Below are 19866 nucleotides of genomic sequence, written 5' to 3' on the forward strand. Positions count from 1 at the left end.
TGGTGCTGCATGTTCCCACAGGGTTAGAGTACTGGGGAAAGCACAGAAATATTCATATAACACATCTGCTTTGCTACCACAGCCAACGTACTACTGGAAGTACTGTGGACTGGATCTGCTCCCTGCCTTTTACAGGTGTGACTTAAATCACCCTCAAATCAAGAATCGAAACCAGCCAACACTGAAATGGGGCAGACGAGCTGGAAAAAATGCACTGAGATGCTTTTATTTAAATAACAAGGACTTAAAAATTCTGAATTTTAATACAAGTTAAATACAATACAGTGAAAATATCAGCTTCTGTAGTTTTGCTTGTCTACATACAGCTTATTTAGAAATTCAATATATTTTACAGCTTATTAACAGTGACACCTGATTCTAACTGCCTGAGCTGCATTTAATAGCAATAGATTGTATAAAATACTGTGATATTCAAAAAAAAAAAAAAGAAAAAGCTGGTATACTGTACAAAAATATTTTTTACAGTAGTTTGATATTTAAAAATCAGATTAGCTGCATCTGGAATTCACGGTAAAGTGTCCTCTCTCAAGAGGAACTGGTGGATAAATTGCTGAGCTTTCCTTTTTTCTGCTATATCAGGTGTAGGATGTCCAGGAGGAGGTCTAAGTAACAAGCCACCAAATATACTAGCTGCATTTTTGAGAGAGAAAGAGAGAGAGAGAGAGCACCAGTCAACAGCAGGCTATCAAAAGCAATTCCACCAACCCCACTCAGTCAAAATGAGAGAGCGCCTTGTTTCAGGGCGGGGTGAGATAAAGCTGACAACACGTGCATCTCTTCTGTGTCCCTTTACAAATTTTTGTCAGGCTACTGAAAGGACAGTGTGTTTCTATGGACTGTTTGATAATTAAATGCTTCAAAACAGTAGAAGCCATGACTGCAAGCACTTTGGAGAAACGTCTTCTGTTACACAAACTGAAACCCCCCTCTGAACAGAATGGTTATTTCACTCTCCTTACCAAGAATATTCACATCCAAATGGTTTTTCCCTGAATTTTTCAGTAGTTCTCGTAGAAAAGCCATTAGATACTCAAATACATTTTTATGGCATTCTGGCAGCTTAGAGATAATCTGGGTGGAGAAAACAAACATTTATACTGAAGAAATGGCAATGGCTTAGTAGCTTTATCTACTACCTGTCTGCAAACACAACAGAAACAGCTCTTAATAATCCAAGATACATCAATCTTAGATCCACTCTATTATGAGATGATTAAGTTTCTTAGAGCAAAAGCCTGTTATTTGTCTAGCATATACCAATCTGCTTCCCCCTCCTTCCAGAACAACAGAAACGGTCTCCCAGCAACGCTGGCATTACCTGGCTGCTCAGCAGGTAGTTGTTGGCACACTCCAAACAGCTGTTGTAGAAGCTGTAGCAGATGACCGGCTCTGGCAGGCTTTCCAGGAAGAGCAGCAGGGCCTCTGCTACCGAGTGGTTGCTGCCAACTGATCCAAAGATGGTTAAGGAAGAGGTGAGCACAGTATGGTCTATTTTGGTAGTATTTCTGCTAAAACATTAATCATTGCTTAGGTCTCCAGGAACTCCTGTTCTCCACAGCTTTGAGTCCACGTAGTAAACTCTGTTTCCATGGGCAGTCAGACACTTACGCAGTTCATCAATGACCATTCATCAGCATAGCAAAGACTCTGCAGAGGCTTTAGTACTGATTGCAAGAAGCAGAGAAGAGCTGCATATCTCAGCTACCATAAGATGAGAGACAGCAATTTCAAAACCATGATGAAGCACAGAAGACTGATAAAACCTTTCTTGTCTTAGATTTTTGTTTGGGCAAAGTGAGCCCTACCAGACATCAGTCTAAAAGGATACGGAGGGTATCATGCATTCCTTTGTCCAAACAGTCTCGGATTTGCTCAAATTCAGACCTGAGGCCTGGCTGCTGAAACAGGTCCTCCTGAAAAGACCACCATCAGTCAATCTCAAGGAAAGTAAATATTTGTGTCAATAAAGCACTGCCATTATGAACTGGCTGGAAAAATCTCCCTAGATTGGTGCTGATAACTACCAATCTCACCATGAGCAGTTCTAGTAAGGCTGTGGGACTGCAGTAAAGAGCAATGCAGAAGGACAGCTGCTGGTGCATGCCACACACGGAACACAGCAACTCAGGGTACTAAGATCACTTATCTCAAATATGTCCTTTTCTTACCCTTTACCATTGTCCAAACATCCACAGCTAGCAAAGGCTGCCGTTACCAGTATCTTGTCCAAAAATAAATGTAATGCAAACAAATTATTTTGCAATTCCAGCACAAGCACTGCCAACCTGCTGGGAAGCATTGCGGTATAGGTGATCCACCATCATCCACAGCTCTTTGGGAATTTCCAGAGGCCTTTCAGCTTGAGTAGCAGCATCACTTGTTTCCAGTGGCATCAGTGTCTGAGAGAGGGGAGGAAAAAAAAGGAGCTAGCCAACTTCTTGCTCAGCTCTGCAGATTGCTTCACAGGGTTTACACCTAACAATTAATACTTGTTACAGAACTGTGCAGCTTCACTCACTAGTCTTCACACAAGACAGATCCAACAGTCACAATTGTATCAAAAGTGCAGGCAGAAAGAACAAGCTGCTCTCAAACATGCTTCATGTACATTCAGCTCTATGGAAACTGATGCCTCACATATGCACACACCTCCATTTAGTGTGGGGAAAGCCAAAGGCTCCAGAGAAAAAGATCTACGTTTAGAAGTAGCACACCTTTTTAAACGTGCAGGCAGAGCAGACAGTGCCTTACTGTCAGTGCTCTACGTGAAATGAGTTGCTTCATCCACATGAAGCACTACTGCAAGGTGTGAAGATGGCACACTAGGGAGCACAAGCTGTATCAGTATTCTCAGACTATGGACCAGGGAAGTGAAAGAAGGCTCTGTAGTAACAGGCAGGACTTAACCACCTAGTTTTAATGGTTCTTGTGGGCTCAGAAGGGAAGCTTATCTTTAACTCACAAGGTTCTGAATGGATTCTGCTGACATGTCCTGGATTGGTTCCCGCATGTAACACAGTGTATGAATGGGAGACCCAAAGCAACTGGGCAAGTAGTTTCCTGTTACAGACAGAAAATAATCCTTCCCCCTGTCAAGATGCAAGACCAAGATATCTTCAAGTTTTTCTTCTCCAGAGTTTAAGCGTGTAGCTGTTGATTTATTAACAAATAGTTCCAACTCAATCGTGATCTCAGAATCTGCCAAAATATAAGAAAACCATAATGGTTAAAAAACAGTATTAAACCCATAAGTCTGTAAAAAACATATGATTGTCAAAATAGCAGAAAAAAATAAGCCAGAAGATGACAATGTTAGCTCATTAACATGAAATGAACAATGAGGAGCTCACCTGGCAGCAGAAAGCCCTTACTAGGATTAGCTATCAGCCACTCCTTGCAATAGGTTTCCTCATCTGGTTTGCTGATAAATTCAAACTGGCAAGGCACTTGTCCGTTGCGGATTGTAAACTTCTCTATCTGTAGCTGCATGTATTTAACATCCTCAAAATGGAACTAGAAACAAACGTCAATCAACATCATCAGCCAATCCCCCCTTGCCAAGCACCACCAGCAATTCCTCATATTCCCGTCCCATAGTTTAATCATTAAGCAGCAAGATATCCAGATTAACCCTCTTGCTCCCACATCCCACCTCTTCCAGGATTAAATAGGATTACACTTGTTTACAATGTATGCTCAAGTCATTTGCATTAGTGTGCACTTTAAAGCAAATGCTCCCCTCAAATAACCTCAATGAAACCTGAGAACAAGATAGCTGTAGCCTCAAATGTCTCAGCCGCTTGTCTGTTTTAGTTCCCAACACACAAAGCAAATGCTGGTTTTGTGACCTTCTCCAAATCCCTCAGTATTTTACATTTTATGTTTCTAAAAACAAGCAACAGCAAGGGGTACAAACTGCCCTTTTACTCTCTCACTCTCCACCTCAGAGAGGTAACAGAGCTGTGCATTTCAGCCTGGTACCATGAATGAAATTTGCAAGCACCTAAAGCAGAAACAAATATTTCAAAGATTTGTAAACAGAAAACAGATGAAAGTCTACTGTTTCTTTGGAACCAGACCCCATGCTCTAGTATCCATCTAACACACTTCTACCACTCAAATACACTTCTGGTGTAGGAATAGGAATGCTCAATGTGTCCAGCAAGTCAGGGCAGATGAACATACCCTACCTCTCTCTGGGAGAGGGTCACCGAGGGAATGTTGGCATTCTCCATCTTATCCAGGGAGCGCACTATTTCCTCAAAGACTTTTCGATACAGCTCCTCATTCACAACCTTCACCTGAAAAGGACACACACAGCACCAATTGGTATTTACTGTGCCTCTACAGGACAGCCTGAAACATATAAAGTGGCTCAATTTTAATAGTACGCTAGCATATACAACACATTTGATGAACAGAGGCACCTGGAGCACTAATATTCTTATTCCTCCTCAGGACCAATAATAAAGGACCTTGCTACCTTGCTATAACCAGCAAGAGAGGCAAGAAAGTCACCCAGTCATTTTGAGGGTGCTTTTTGTTCTTTTTTTTTTTTTTTTTAAAACCACACTCCTGGGCTGTCAATGATATAGCATGGCTGCACTGCAAGTTGCTGTGAAAACAATTAAGAAAAATAAGAAAAATAAGACTTCTGATAAAACACCTACAGATGCTCATAAATTGTTCTGCTGAAGTGAAGTATTACTTAACACAACCCTAGCTTACTATGAACAATGATTCCACTTCAATATATTACCTAACCCACCTTACAAGCCATTGTTCTGTGTAGATGCCATAAAAGCGGGGATAATCCAGCATGAGAGCCTCTCCCCTCCTCCCCCACACACAGGACGAGATCAGCAGAGTTGTTTCCTTAGGTACAGACATACTTACCCCAATATCAAACACAGAGCTAACTGGCTTGTGATCACTGATCTTCAAAGCCATATGGCTGCGATAGCTCAGCTGAGCAATGTTCTGCCCTTTCCAGAGTATCCGATCACACCATGCTGGAACACGACACTTCTCACTAGGACAGAGGTAAATATTACAGTTTCCAGGCACAGTTCAGATGGAGTAACACTGCGAGGCAGAATTCTGCTCTCTCAGGGACTCGGTGTTTTCCTGACAAGGCCAATTTCTGCATTTTTTTTTCCACTTTATTGTTACCACCTTCAGTGATAACATCAGCCAATGTCATCACGTATGAAGCAATCACTGTACCTTGTGTCCCAGTCATCGCAGCCAGCATCATATTTGTACGTTGGTTGGAAAGAAATCTCTCCCTCTGTAAAGCCTTCAAAGACTGCTTTTGCATTCATTTGCCTCTTTAGCTACAAAAGAAAAAGAAAAATAAGCTCAAGCACAATTCCCATATGAGCTAAATGGGAGCACTGAGAAGGCTAAGGAGCACCTGCAGGTAGGTGAGGGAGGCATCGGTACCTGGTCGTATCGGCAAAGCTCTGAAAATGCTTTCTCTTCTACAAGCTGCTTCACTTTTGTCACATCCAGTTCCTCCAGCCGATAGTTGAGGTCACCCAACCATAAGATCACACTGAAAGAGAATGTAGACCAAAGCTACTCTTTCTACCATGGCTGATTTTAATTCCCATTCTGCATGTTTGTCAAAATCTCTTACTAACTGGTGCTTTTACTATTCCTCAATGACTAAATCCTACAACCCATTGAGAAGATTCATGCATATTATTGCCCCATTCCCACTTCAAGCATGGAAATAAAACAAGGCCTGGAAAACTGTAAAAAAGCAAGTGATTGCCAGAACCCTATTGATTGCCAGAACTGTCAAAAACAGGGTTATAGTAAATCCTTTCTGGCCCTTCCAGGCTAATAATCGGATTGCTAGCCACCCTTCTCACATCCCTGTGAGAGAACCTTACACCCCACAGTGTTCCTAATGCTCTGCCTTGCCACCTGCAGTGAATCAGGTAATCAAAGGGGAAGCATACTCATGTTTGCTAATAGTGAGAGGTGGCAAATTTGGATCCGATTGGCAGAATTGCATCCGAGAGCAGATGTCTTTGAAGTCCTGATTCCTCCGCTCATATTCCTCGGTGTGAGCTGCAAGGTGAGAATTCACAATGCACACACTAGTGTTATGGAATTTAAACCTTATGGCAACACCACCTTTGTTACCCTGAAAGATAAAAACAAAGATGCTGGTCAGAAGCTTTTCTTCTGTATACAACAGATGAATCCAGAAATGAGTTAACAGCAGTGGACAAGCCAGAAGACATTGAAGCAGACCATTTAATTCCAGAAGAAGAAAAAGGCTGAAAACCTAATTGGTGATAATTGCTTCATGAATTTAAGCCAGGAACTCATGAAGATTTCACACAGCAAGGGAACATGGCAAGCAAATTTACAGAACACAGTTTGTAACGCGGGATTCAGTTAATACAAAAGGAAAATTCAAATCAACAAGGGAGCTGGTCAATTGCTTCACCAAGTCCTGAAACCAGTTTAGCAACAAACAAGACCTTTCAACACAGACAATAAAAAAAAAAAAAGTGGAGGAGGAAGCACATGGCTTAGCTGGCCAAAAACACCTCTGCCAAGTTATAGCTGCAGTGTTCATGAAACTACATCCAAAGGGCACAGACTTCATTCCTGTGATGCAGAAGGGCAAGAGGCCAGTACGTCCTCCTCCACAAAACTATAATCTGGATGGACACGTTCCTTCTACTCATGTTTCCTTGCATTAATTGCTTTGAGCAAAATCACAGCCAGCATCAAGCTACATGAGAGCGGGGCCCAGCACATGTAATCAGGAAAAAGCCCCCAAGGAAGCTCCTCCCACAAGGTCTAGGAGCTTTTGAGAACACACAGTGATTCCCTCTAGCAACAGCCTGAGCTGTCACAGAGACGGGACTCTACGTGTCTAAAAGCAGCTGCCTCCTTTAGCTAGAGGAATAACCACTGCATCTAAGGAGTGGAGCTCCCCAGTGCTCCCTGAAGTCTCACCCCTTCTCACACACAGTCGTCATTCTTACCATCCTCCCCATGATGCCAGTTCCCACAGTCTCAACTTCCACCTCGGAGATGTTCAAAGCAAGGTCTGCTTTCACATACAACAGAAGCATTATTCCCACAAGCCGCACAAGTTTCACCTGAAAAATAGATCCTGTCGCATTAACTACTGGAATGGGAGAAGGCACCTTGTCCCCCAGCCCAGAACAAGGGCCAGCAAAACACAGATGAAGAAGGAGGCTCATCCAACAGCCCACCTCGCCACACAGTACACAGGCACTCCATCAGCACAGCACAAGAGGGAGCCAGGGACCAACACCACAGTCAAGGAAGTCGAAGCCCAAAGCAAAAGCCAAAGCACTGGCAGCCCATAGAAGGAGCTTCCCTTAAAGAAGCAACAGGAGACAAAGCAGACCCACAGAGCAGGAGCCAAAACACAGGCAGTGTTCCTACCAAGATACCTTCACGCTTCGTTCCACCATGCATTATGGAGACAGACATGGCAGATGCTAAGATGCTTCCTACTCACTTCCCCCAAGACAGCAGGAGCTTCATTTATGCATGGCGCCTAGCTGCTCCCTCCTGTCCTGCCCTCTGCCTTGGCACCCTGCACAGTAACACTACCTACTTCACCTTCAGAGCACTTCTGACTGAGCAAAAGCTGCAGACAATGAACCTCTGGAAGACACAGCAATTGAAAACAGGAAAAAGCAAAGTGAAAAGAGGCCCGAGTGGAAAATGATTCCACATTCAAACCTCCCCAAAAGCCCCATTTACCTTTGCATATTTGGCATCTGGGTGAAGACTATCAGTTACAGCTTTAAACCATTCTTCTTCCTTCGGTGTGTCATTGAAAAAGAAGGCTTCTTTACTCAGATCAAGCTCCTGGAAACTGCATTAGAAGAAGAAATCCATGTATGCACGCATTTATTTTATTTTTTATTTTTATAACTCCAGCCCTTCCCTCCAGGAAAGAACTAAAACAATTTATACTCACACTAAATTTGTAACTTAAAGCTCAAATTCAGTTATGCTGATTTCAGAGGCAAGTTAAATGTAAAGTTAATTGTTAGAATTAAATGGAACCATATTAAAGATTTTGTAAAACTGCGGTGCCAGAAAGCACAAACACTACCAGAATAACAGCCCTTTCAGGCTACGCAAACACACACTCTAAAGCTGTGCAACAGAGTAAGGCAACGCAAACATTCCTCAGCTGTGATGTCTTGGCTGAACACCTCATGCTACAGATCACAAGCAAGCAGCCAGTGTCAGGGGTTGGAAGGAAGAGCCAGAAAGAGACACTCACCCCACACAGTAAATGTCTGGAGGCTCCGTGTCACATCTCAGCCAGGGCTGGAGGCTTTCCTTGGGTGACTGACCATTCACATTGTAAGTCCCAACAAAAAATCTGCAAAGAATTCACTTTTGTTAAATCCCAGAGCTGCAAATACCACCAGTATTAGCCCATGTACTTAATAATAATTATGTAGGAGTAACTTGTTTCCAGGAGGGATTAGGACAATGTGACAAAGTCTAAATTCCTACAACGATTTCATTACAGTAGCATCTTTATAGCCTGTTTTACAGAATGATGCACATTTTTGCATAGAGTGTAAAAAGACAAGAATAGAGCTGTGCAGTAGCAGTTCGACATGATAAATTCATCGAACAATCTGCATAAATGGATTTTAATCACAGTAAAGTTTTTGTCCTGATTATATATTTCACCCAAGCTCTCATGAAATTAGTAGAACAACTGCAAGGCTAACAATAAACAGAAGGAGTGAGAGAGAAAGCCAGGGGTGCACAGAATTGATGCATTTCCAGCCATAGGAAACTTACTCCCACCCCCAAAACAAGCTCTTCTCGGGAATGATCATCACCTGAAGTTCTGGATGTACGTGTAGGAATCCTCCTTTTGTACGAGCTGAGATTTAACGATAGTATCTCTTAGTCCAAACTGTGGTTCTGATAAGATTGAAGCCACGTTTGAAACCATTACGCCGGAGGACCGCACCATTTCAGCTTTCACATCAGATTTGACTTTGCTTTGTCTGGAAGGGAAAACAAAACTGCTAGAAAAAGCCCAGGATAAAAACACACCCTGAACAGCTTATTTCTGCTGCTGAGGACGTGGTTCTCATTTACCTGTCTGTTTCACTGTGCAGAATAAGCAAACAAGACTGAAATGAGCATTTCTTAGAACAGCTCAGGCCTTCTCTAGTTAAAACCAGTTTAACTAACCGAAATGACAACCCGTTCTCCCTAAGCTGGTGCAGCCTGTTGAGTCAGGGCAGACCTGTTGATTCAGGGCAGACCTTGTTCACCTGTACACCAAGCCGTCCACATTTCCTGCTTACTGGAACAGGGAGATGTGGATGTCGTCTCCCTCTGCTCAGCCCTTCTGACCTCAGCAGAAGAATGAAAAACTGTTTGTTTTCATGGTGGAAAAGTCCCAGCTCTATCTAGAAAGGAGGCAGCAAAGAGTAGATGGGGACAGAGGTGGTTTTATTTAGTATCTTGTTGCTCTGTGATTTACTGCAGGCTCCTTTTGCAACAGTAGTAATGCCACAGCTTGGGAGTTCCCACAAGCAAGTGCATGATATAAATTTAAGGTCAACAACCTACACATGAGTGCCAAGGACGGCACAGAGACAGACTTTGAAGGATATGCAGCAGGGTCCACAAAGTCCTGGGAACTGGAAAATGAAACTCTAACATTTTAAAAGTGTATCTATGAGACATGGTGGCCCTAAGCCAAAGCTCTCTGAATTCAAAACAAACAACGCTAGCAGGTCCTGTCTCACCAAAGAGCAAAATATGCCCAAATAGGGGGACTAGCAGGACCGGCTCTGAGAGGCAGTGCTGAAATTCCCACTCAAGTTTTGACAGCATGCTTACGCTGAGCTTTTTTTTTTTTTTTTCCTTTTAACTAGAATCTGCAATTCTCTTCCCCAAAAAGTTGCCAGCTACTGCTCCAGATCCTGCTGCCCCCGATGACCGCAGCTGGCAGGGTTGCCAGCACGTGGAAGCAGATAATGCAGCAGGCAGATTCCTCAAGCACTGGTGTCTGCAAAGACCTGCCACGCTGGGACCAGAAAGACCAACTTCCCCATGCGGTTTCCAGCTGAAAACCAGGAAACCCAGACAGAAAGCTCTCTGCAATTTGTCTTCCTCTCGACATGAAAATATCAACAGCTTGCCCACTGCAGCTCATTCCGTCTGTACACAATCATACAGAAGCACGCCGAAGTTTGGTGCTATATATATTTACTGTCAACAAAGCCTCTGCAGAGGGGAAGCACAGCTAGACAGGCAAAGAAACATTGCCACCACTTTTACACCTTGCCCTGCCCAGAGAGATGATGCACACAAGCATTGCTTCAACTGCTTCAAGAGAAATACACGAGAAGTGAGAAACCATACCTGGGAGCACCTTTATCAGTGCTGTCATGGCTCCAGTTCTGATTAACTGCAAGTTTTTTTCCATTCTGCTTGATGCCTTCAGAGCCAACCACTTCTGGAAAAAAAAAAAATCAAGTTTCACATGAATCTAAGTGTTCTTTAACTTATCAACACACTCAGGCAAACAGAAGGGAAAACCAATGGGCACAATACAGTTTAGACTTGTACAGAGAAACAAAGTGTCCCACAGACTTTCTTTTTGTTATCTGGTCGACTCATCTTATTTTGACAGAACTGTTTGGTGGTGATGCAGCTTCCCCAGCAGAGGAAGGACTTACACCAGCATGCCACACAGCCACGGAGAGCAGCAGAGCTGCCGGCGCTCTTTCAGAGCTAAGCCAAACCAGGACTGGCACCATAAAATCCAGGGCTTTATCCTGGAAATCCAGAAAAACTAAGCTAATAATTAGCTCTTCCTTTCTGAAGCAAGATGGGAAGTGCAAGGAAAGGAAGAAAAACGACTTATCACACAATCACACTACCGTTTAAAGGGTTTAGGTCTCTCTGCAGAAACATAGCAAAGCACAGGAGCCCTCCCCTGCAAAGAAGTACAGCAGTCACCATACAAACGTGCCACAACTCAGCAGAAATAAGTGCTGCCATGTAAATTGCACGTTCCTAACGAAGTAACAGGGCAGCTAGTATGCAAATGCAGCTAAATACAGGTGCAATGCTAAATGCGTTATACCATGTTAGCAAAATTTGACCAGTCTCAGCATTTGTTTCAGCTCTGACGTTCTGCTGCTAAGTGGTAAAATAACGGTTAAAGCAGAGAATTTTGCATGGGGTTTTCCGTGCTTAAGGTGCAAAACCAACAATACCAAGGCAACAATACTTTTCACACCAGTCTAATAATGATACACAAAATGCTCTTAAGCTTGTAAGGTTTCTGTTCATTCGGCTGAGCTTCTCCTTCTGTGAGCACTACCCAGAAAAATTAAGGTTTTATCACTGTCATAGTACACCCTCTAGGACAAGAGCACAAACCAGAAACAGAACTTAAAGTACTTTACACAAGCACTCAGAATATAAACAAGCTGACAAGAAGTGGCCATATTCTCAGCTTGGAAAGCCTCTTCTGCCCAAAGAGCCCTCCCAGAATAAAGACTCTGTAAGAGGATTAATCGGAGGCTGTTTCCAGAAGAGCACATGATTCAAGCCTCATTACAGATCACACAAGCAAAGTCCTGTGGCAACGAGCAGGAGCAGCCTTTGCTAAAACAAACTCTGAAATTAGCAGTGTGCATCTCTGCTAGCAGAAACGCGTTTGACTTCGCATGCAGCATCACCAAGTTTCAGTACTCCCTCAGAGCTCATCCAACCACAAGCATCTCCCAGACACATATTTTAATGCTCTTAAACAAAACCTTAAATTAATTGAAATTAACTTGAATTTAAGTTAACATTTAAACAAACAAGATATGCCTGCACCTCAAAGAAAGCTGAACGTTTCTATCTGCAGTTCAGTGCTGCACCACGAAGCACAGTCTCAGTGAGTTGGGACAGAGCCACAAATTTTCTCCATAGGCATTAAGTGCTTAATCAGAGCTGCTCGAGCCTCTGCAAGTTTTCCTGATAAAGACCGTGCGAGGGATCTTGACAGTGACAAGAACCAACTTGAACTTTCACCGTAAAGAGCAAAGCAATGAGACAAGTGTTGCTTTGGTAGCAGGAAGGGAGCAGAGGTTCATCTTTATTACCCGCAGACGCCAGCAGCACTGGGCAGCAGGCAGGAGCTGGTGGTGCCGCTGATGGCACGGTTTCTGTGCCTGCCCAGTGCTGCTGGCACAGCTGCTACGCAGGGCGAGATGGCAAGCCAAAGATCACAGCCATACATCGCACATTGGCATTTTAAGATCATCAGCAAAAATATTCGTTTACGTAGGATTCCCTTTAGAAAGAGATTAGCCCTGGGAACAGGCTGCTTCCTTCAGATAAATTTACATCTAGACAGAGGTCGCTCAAGCCAGAGGAGGTCTATATGTTAGCAATCTAATGTGGAATATTTTAGCAAGATAATGACCTTATGTAATAACTGAGCTGGGCACAGAAATAAAGGGCAATGTGCAGAGATAAGAAAGCAGCAGAATCAGGATTTGCAGCTAGAAGGGACTTACAAAACAAAGCCTTTCTTATTAAACGTGTGCAGCGACGTTATAATACTGTTCTACAGCAGTTCGAGGTCCCCTCTTCTGGATAAAGCAGGATCCAGGCTTAGTGCTGGAAGGGGGGAATTAAATTAGCCTTGCCACCAGTTGTGTCAGTCTGAGCCAGCCCACGCTGCGTAACGAAGTGCACACAGCAGTCCATGCGGGACGGCGCTATGCCTGGCTGGAGGGAAGTCACTTCGTGCTTTTTGCTGTTCCAAATGAAGCAAAACTGCAGTTGTGACTGTGACCGTGCACACAGATGGGATTTTAGATAAGGGTATTATCTGAAATTAGGAACATAAACTATGGACATTTAAATTCCATTATAGGTTCTCTCATTCATTAACCAGCCTTAATCCACAGAAGGTACAACAAACCAATATTACCACTAGCAAATGGCCGCATTCACACAGTATTTAAATGTGATTTGATTTGCCTATGAAAGTTGCTCGCTCGGTGCTCATGCTCATTTAATGACAGAGCAAGAGCCAGTAATGAAAAACAGCAGACAAAACCTCATTCTATATCAATTTATATTCCAAAAGATCCCAAGTGATGGCAGAGAGCACTTTCTTCTTCTAACATGAGAAATAAAAAAAAAAAAAAAACAACCAAGCTCCTCCAACTCAAGAAAAACACAGTCAAGCCTTGAAAAGGCAACTTTGTCAAAGCTCAAAGGCATGACTTGATAGGAGAACCACTTTCCAACAAGCTCACAATTCAAAGAGTGTCACTGTGCTCCAGATACAACAAAAACAAACCAACAAAGGAAGCGGCTTGTGTTTCACTCAGCATGCTTTTAGGGACGTGGTTTAGTGGGTGATATTGGTGGTAGGGGGACGGTTGGACCAGATGATCTTGGAGGGTTTTTCCAACCTTAATGATTCTAGCATCATACGCCCAGGTCTCCCCCAGTCAGTTCTGCACAACAAGCTAAAATGCCATGTCTGAACAGATGTTCCCAGATCCCTACCTTGACTCAATCCAATTTGTGCAGTTGCCTGAGGTCTAAGTTACAAAATCCATCCCTTCTCTTTTTTTTTTTTTTTAAACACACAACTGACAGTGAAATGAAAAGAAGGAACATCGGTGGCACCAAACTGCGCCCACGTGAACACGAGGAGCCCAGGCGAGCTGAAAGCGGGTAAAGCAGAAACGGTTCAATCCCAATTCTGCGTCCCACACCGACTTCCAGGAATTGTCCCAGCTCTGCGCTGCCTTCTAGGAATCGCCCTTTCTCACAAACTCACTTTACAAAGGGAAAAAGCAGCAGCAGCAGCGACCGGGGCCATGTGCGATAGCATCGAGCCGGCAAGAGGAAGAGGCCGATGCCACAGCGCTGAGAGCGAGGGCGAAGGCAGCAGCGCTGCGGGGTTGCTGCGAGGTGCAGCCAGGGCACACGAAGGCTGGCGATGAAGAAAGCCGAGGAGCCTCCAAAACCTGTCAGGCCCTGCAAGAGCTGCCGAGGCTGGCACAGGGCTGTGGAGCCTGGATGGGGCAATCCCATAGCAGGCAAAACTCTTCAGGCAATGCCCCCCCCTTCACTGCCTGCGATTCTCTGCCCACAGAGGAAGCCCCAGAAGCAAAAGGGCTCTGCAAAACCCCTCCAGCTGCCTCCACACACCCTAAATTCACTGCCCCGACCCCCGGAGCCCCCCTTGGCCCCTCAGGGAGCTGCTGAGCCCCGTGTCCGCGAGCCGAGCCCTTTCCCTTCCCTTCCCAAAGCGCTCCCCGGGCCCCCACAAGCCGCCAGCACCCCCCCAAACCCAACCGGGTCCCCCCCAGGAACCACCTCCACCGGCCGGCCCGTGCACAGCGGCTGTGCTACCGCCGGGAGGCACCGGGCCGAGCCGTGCCAGGCGGGTCCCTCGCCTCCAGCCCCGTTCCCGGCCCCCCTCCGGCAGCACCGGGTCCCCACCGGGTCCCCGCAGCTCCCCCCGGGCTCACCTCGGCGGGGCCGCCCGCCCGCCGACATCGCGGCAGCTCCGCCGCCGCCGGCCCCGCTCCGCCCCGGCCCGGCTCCGCCCGCCATGGGGCGGCTCTCGGGGGCTGCCCGCCCCGAGCGGGGCCGGGACGGGGACGGGGACGAGGCCTGGGCCGCGGAGAGGTGGCCGGTGATGGCTCTAGGAGCACCGAGAGCCTGCCCCGGAGACACGGAGATGCCTCGGAGCCGTCCCTGAGCTGCCCCAGGGTCACGGAGCCATCCTGGAGGTGCTCCGGAGTCGCTCTGGAGCTGCTCCTGGAGCTGCCTCAGGGCCCTGGAGCCGTCCCAGAGTTGCTCCGGAGTCGCCCCAGGGCCCTGGAGCTGCCCCGGAGCTGCCCTGGAGCCATCCCGGGAGATGCCCCTGAACCCTGGAGTGCCCCCCAGGCGCTGCCTACCCGGCCAGAGCAAAAGGTGATGGCCCTGGGCACAAAGATTTGTGTGCTTGTGTCCTTGGAGCAGCGCACACCTTCAGCACGTGTGATAAAGGGCACAGAGGAAGATGCTGGTGGAAAAAGTGCCAGGCTTTGAGAAAAAGCAAGAAGGGGGTGAGCAGACGCAGAGCGTCTGAGGAGACAGCTTGCGGTCGCTCAGGGCACACAAAATAAATTTCCATGTGGCCTTCTGAGTGCACAGTGCACGGGTTGCTCACAGCTCAAAAGTGCTGCTCAGCTCTCTGATGCTGCACAGTTGTTACCCTTGTGAAGCATTGCAGCTCAGCCCCAGTTTCAGCAGCAGAGGCTGGCGCTGCTCTTCCTCACGAGCCTACAAACACAAGCCACCAGCCAGGCTCCCTGCGCCTCTAACCCCAAGCACACGGCAGAGCTCGTACCTGGGCTGCACCTGCTGAGCTCCTGCAGGAACGTGCGCGTGTGGGAGCCAAAGGGCAACCGCACCATGAGCCGATCATCTTCTGAACTGATCTGGACCGTCACATCGGAGCCTGTCGATAACAAGAGGAGAGCTCATGGTTGGTGCTGCTGAGCACTCAGAAACACCCAGCGTTTTCTGCACTCTGCAGCACCTGGTGCACACATGCAGACTCTATCAACAAGTCTCCCCGGGTCTTAGCATTGCTTTTCACATTTTACATGAGAATGGCAATTAAAAATATAAAGATCACTGTAATACTTTTTGTTCTGCTCATTCAGTGACAGCGAATGCATTTGGTGGCCACTATGGTGGGTGCTAAGCAGCACCCTGTCCACTGATGCAAGCCCAAACTGCTGCTGATGCCGGGCATTAACCATCACTGCTCTGGTAGCGTCCCACCCAAATGCCTCCAAGACGTTTTGTAGATGTTGTCTTAGCAGGAAGACATGTAACAGTCTCTGCACGCTCCACTAACACGTGGTTTTGCTGGTCACCCCCGTTACATCTTGTGTATTTTGATAACAGACACAAATAGCAGTGCCTGAAAAAAAACCTGAGAGGGCCGATAACTGATCTTTCAGCAGCTGTTTAAAAATATTTGGAGAAATGGTTACCCTGGTTGAACAGGGGTGACAGTGCTCTGTCAGCATGAGCAGAATAATGGCAAACAGCTCACCCAGTAAGACAAGATCTCCTTGTTCCACCGCATACACCTACAGAGGAGTAACCTCTGCCTACAGCCCAGAGCACAAAAGCGTGTGCAGCTGGTGCAGGGCCCAGGGATTTCTACAGCACTGACACTAAAACAGCAACAAAACTCACCAATGACATGAAGGTCGCTGTCAGGTATCACTGCAAAAGCAAAAGAAAGTTCAGTTACAAGCAAAGCAATAGGAGTGCTGACTATGAAAATACTTTGAGGCTGGGGAGCTCAGCTAGGTCCTCAGGCCCTGAGTGTTCCCTGCAAGCACGGGGACGGGCAGAATCTGCCAGGGCAGGAGGCCGTAGGTGATGCTTGGTAGGACACAGGGCACTCTGGATTGCAAAGCGATTAATCTGGCGGGGCCCTTCCAGCTGTGTCATACTCATAAACTTCACCAGGGATTATAAATTGAAGAGAAAATAGGAAGGGCTGAATAGATCTCAAGTTTCAGCCATCAGAGCAACAAAATATGGACTCCATCTCCCTTCACCCCCTTCTTTGGAGGTGGTCACTAGGCCCCCAAAGTGCATCCATACCTTCTTCCACTGCAAACCCTTCTCTGATGGGGATGACTTTCTCCAGCCAGACATCCTCAGCAGTTATGGCCATCCGCCGGTGTGTGTACACGTAGATCCTGCAAGCATGGAGCAGACACAGAGGTAATGCCTCCCCTCTGGCATCTCTGCAGGTGTGGGCAGACCCCGTCCCATCCAGCAGCAGCTGCCAGCATGGCCTCATGCAAATCCCCAAACAACCTCTCCACAACACACCCACCATCCCGCTTGTCATTTAAATAAGGATGTGTTTGTGTTACTGGCAACACACACCAAACCCACACCTGTAGGGCCCGGGCCCGCCTTGTTACCCATCCGTACAGTACAGCAGGAGAAATGCCAAGACACAACTCCTTCCAAGCAGTGCTCTATCAGACCTCACCCTGGTAGAAAGTGCTTGGGGGTAGGAAGGGATTTTAGGCCTAAAAAAGACCTGTCAGGCTCTGCTGCAGCCTCTCCTCCTGCCAGCAGCATCCCCCTGCCCTCCCCGCTCCGGCACCTACGCGTGCTCTCCGCAGCTCTCCACCAGGCCCAGCAGCCGGCTCTCCACGCTCTCCCCACCAGCCAGGGTTCCCTGCACGGCCTTCATTTGGGGTCAAGGAACAGCAAACAGCGATGGGATCCCGGCAGGGCCTCCTCAAACCGGGGTGGGCCCGGAAAAGGGAGGAAAGCCAGCAAAACTGCGGTGCAAAGGATATGATTCGACACGTCGCTCCGTTGGCCAGGGTCTCCTGGATGGCCACCGACTGGTCCATGCTCCGTGCCCGCGAGGCGAGAGCCGGCGGTCCCAAAGCAGGTCCCGAAGCAGCCGGAGAGCAGCAGCAGCAGCCCTGGGGTGATGCCAAGCTCCGCGATGCAGCTAAGGGAGGCCAGACCAGGACTGGGACCGGGACCAGGACCGGGGATCGGGACCAGGACCAGGGATGTGGCCACGCTCAGTCCCACAGAGGCTCCCGGGGACCCCTCGCTTCTTGTCCAGCTCCCAGCTGGGCTTTTGGGGCCGGAGGTGGCCGAGGCCCGCCCCGCTCCCGGCCTGCCCCAGGCGTTCCGTTAACCCTTAGCTCCAGGAAGGGCCCGAGCCCAGCTGCGTGCTCCCGTCTCGGGCGCTGCTGTCACTGGAGGGGCGGCCACGGGGGTCCCCGGGTGCCAGGGGGCTTCGTGACACTGCCCGGAGTGCTCCCACCCAAAGCAGAGCACGGCCAGCCAGGTCCCAAAGCCCCAGGAAACACGGAGAGCCTCATTTTCCGGCCCCGCTGCAAACGATTTTTACAGCTGGCCGCACACAGCGTGCTGATATTAGAGGGTGAAAAGCCGGGGAAGGGAGCAGGAGTGATGGAAAACAGCCAACAAAAGAGGGCAAGGAACTTCCCTGAGCGTCCTGAAGGGAATGGGAGAAAAGGAGAGGAGGAAGCTTTGGGGTCGGTAGCAGGCTGGAGAGGCTGATTTCCTCGTGGAAGGGGAGGGGCTCTTTTTTCAGCAGCACCTTAAATTATTTTCCCTTAAATTTCAAGCCCCAGCCGGCGTGAGCCAACTTCTGAGCTCCTGCTTTAATTATGCAAATTAATTACTGCGGAGTGTGTAAGCAGGTGCTAGGAAATGTCACCAGACAGAGTCGTTTGCATACTAAACAGAGGAGAGTTTGATCTACATCAGCTCTTCCCCCAGCTGTAGAAGTGACAGCTGAACTCTAGCAGCTATGAAAAAAAGCAGCGGTGTTTGCTAAAGCCACCACTCCGCCGCCTGCCTCTCCCCCCCCTCCCCTGCACTCCTGCAGCAGTACAGAATGGACGGGAGCCTGCAAAGAGGAAACGAAAGGCAAACAGCCCAAAATATGTGCTGTGAACTCCAAGCACCATGCCCTTTCTCGTAAGGATGGAGGCGTGTTGTTTCTGAAGCAGAAAAAAAGCTTTGAGCTCCATCCTGTTTTCACTTTCTAGCGATACACTGCCCGTGTGGCCTGAAACACTTGAAAAAAAAAAACACAACAACACACACACACCAGCCCCTGTGCTGCGGTTTGGAGGCAGCAGAACTGCAGGCGGATGGAGGCAGCCCTGCAACGTGGAAGGGGCTGGCTATCGCTTCAGGCAGCCTCTTCTCGTCCAGTCCCACATCCGCTGCGTGCAGCTCTGCTTAAGGGCTTCTGAAGCGAAGCCTTCCTGCTGGTAGAAGCACGAGGAGCCCAGCTCCACGGGCTGGGGTCCCCCCCCATCCCCCAGGCACTCAGAACAGCCCCAGTTACCGACCCAGAGGACAGACATTTCTTTATTTTTATTTTTGCTTTTTTTTCCCCTTAAAAGAGAGCAGTGAGAGAGGACAGCAGACTGTGCGCTTGCAGGAGTGGCAGCACCTTGCCACCACAGAGCCACCCACCCGCTGCCTGTGATGCAAGAAGGTCACAGCACGGGCTCCTGCTCCCATCTCTGCTCTATCTTTACGCATAGAGAATCATAAATATGAAACAGGGCCATCTAAAACCACAAGCCGCTTTTAGCTCAGTCCCATTTTCCTGCCACGAAGTGGAGATGAAACAGTTAAGAGTTGTGCCTAAACAGACAGGGGGCTTTAGGTACAAACTAAACGCTAAGGGGGTGTCCAGAAAGGCTGAGCTGAGAAGCAATTATTAACTAGAGCAGCCCCCGTGCCTTCACTTGAAGCAGAAGTTTCTGATTTTTAAGGCAGCGTAGCACTCTCTTGCTCCTACACCCGAGGTCCCTCCATCCAGCCTCCGTAGTCCCAGCAGGGCAGGGGAACGTCTTCAAGCTCTGGCCCCTTTGTTCCTGGCAGCTGAGGGTGGTGGACGGTGACTGTGGCTGAAGCCAGAGAGGGGGCCCCCGCCTGCTGCTTACAGCCGGAGGGGAGCAGAGACCCCACGGTTCAGGAGAAGGGCAGCCCCGCATGCCAGGAGCTGCAGGAGCGGGGCCAGGGGCAGCTGCCCAGCAGCGTTGAGGTGAATTTTGCCATCCAGCTTCAGGCAGCTGGCTTTCGGCGTGGCGGGGCAGCATTCCTGGTAGCAGGCAGCCTTCACGCCTTTAGCGCAGACGGGCTTGGCAGCCTTGCAGGCCTTGCTGCATCCTGCCACAAAATCCAGGCCTGTCTTCTTCATCTGGAAGGAGAAGAGGTGTT

General features: G+C 47.9%; 1 protein-coding gene across 4 annotated transcripts; it reads right to left on the reverse strand.

The window, feature by feature from the left end:
* Window positions 1-201: 201 nt before the first annotated feature.
* INPP5B (inositol polyphosphate-5-phosphatase B) lies at window positions 202-18150 on the reverse strand. Of its 4 annotated transcripts, none has more exons than XM_005028274.6 (22): window positions 17439-18150; window positions 17244-17323; window positions 16723-16820; window positions 16306-16335; window positions 15443-15553; window positions 10441-10531; window positions 8898-9068; window positions 8321-8422; window positions 7789-7903; window positions 7035-7151; window positions 5991-6178; window positions 5467-5578; window positions 5248-5357; window positions 4918-5053; window positions 4212-4322; window positions 3372-3534; window positions 2984-3219; window positions 2307-2420; window positions 1850-1934; window positions 1340-1467; window positions 981-1092; window positions 202-651 (listed from the first exon to the last, which is right to left on the reverse strand). In XM_005028274.6, the coding sequence occupies exons 1-22, from the start codon at window positions 17493-17495 to the stop codon at window positions 527-529; spliced, it is 2592 nt and encodes an 863-aa protein (XP_005028331.3). In that variant the 5' UTR covers window positions 17496-18150; the 3' UTR covers window positions 202-526. The 4 variants fall into 4 exon arrangements, with proteins under 4 accessions (XP_005028331.3, XP_005028330.3, XP_027299636.2 ...); XM_005028273.6 differs by having other exon boundaries at window positions 10441-10534; XM_027443835.3 differs by lacking the exons at window positions 15443-15553; window positions 16306-16335; window positions 16723-16820; window positions 17244-17323; window positions 17439-18150 and adding an exon at window positions 14577-14716 and having other exon boundaries at window positions 10441-10534.
* Window positions 18151-19866: the final 1716 nt, after the last annotated feature.

Source organism: Anas platyrhynchos, chromosome 24, assembly GCF_047663525.1.
Source record: "Anas platyrhynchos isolate ZD024472 breed Pekin duck chromosome 24, IASCAAS_PekinDuck_T2T, whole genome shotgun sequence".
Taxonomy (NCBI): domain Eukaryota; kingdom Metazoa; phylum Chordata; class Aves; order Anseriformes; family Anatidae; genus Anas; species Anas platyrhynchos.

Bases quoted from the DNA above. Each gene is read 5' to 3' on its own strand.
- INPP5B (XM_005028273.6), bottom strand. From the start codon at position 17,495: ATGGACCAGTCGGTGGCCATCCAGGAGACCCTGGCCAACGGAGCGACG. The intron at 17,324-17,438 runs ATATCCTTTGCA...CCCCAAATGAAG, and splicing joins ACGGAGCGACGTGTCGAATC to GCCGTGCAGGGAACCCTGGC. The intron at 16,336-16,722 runs GTATGGATGCAC...TTGCTTTTGCAG, and splicing joins AGGGTTTGCAGTGGAAGAAG to TGATACCTGACAGCGACCTT.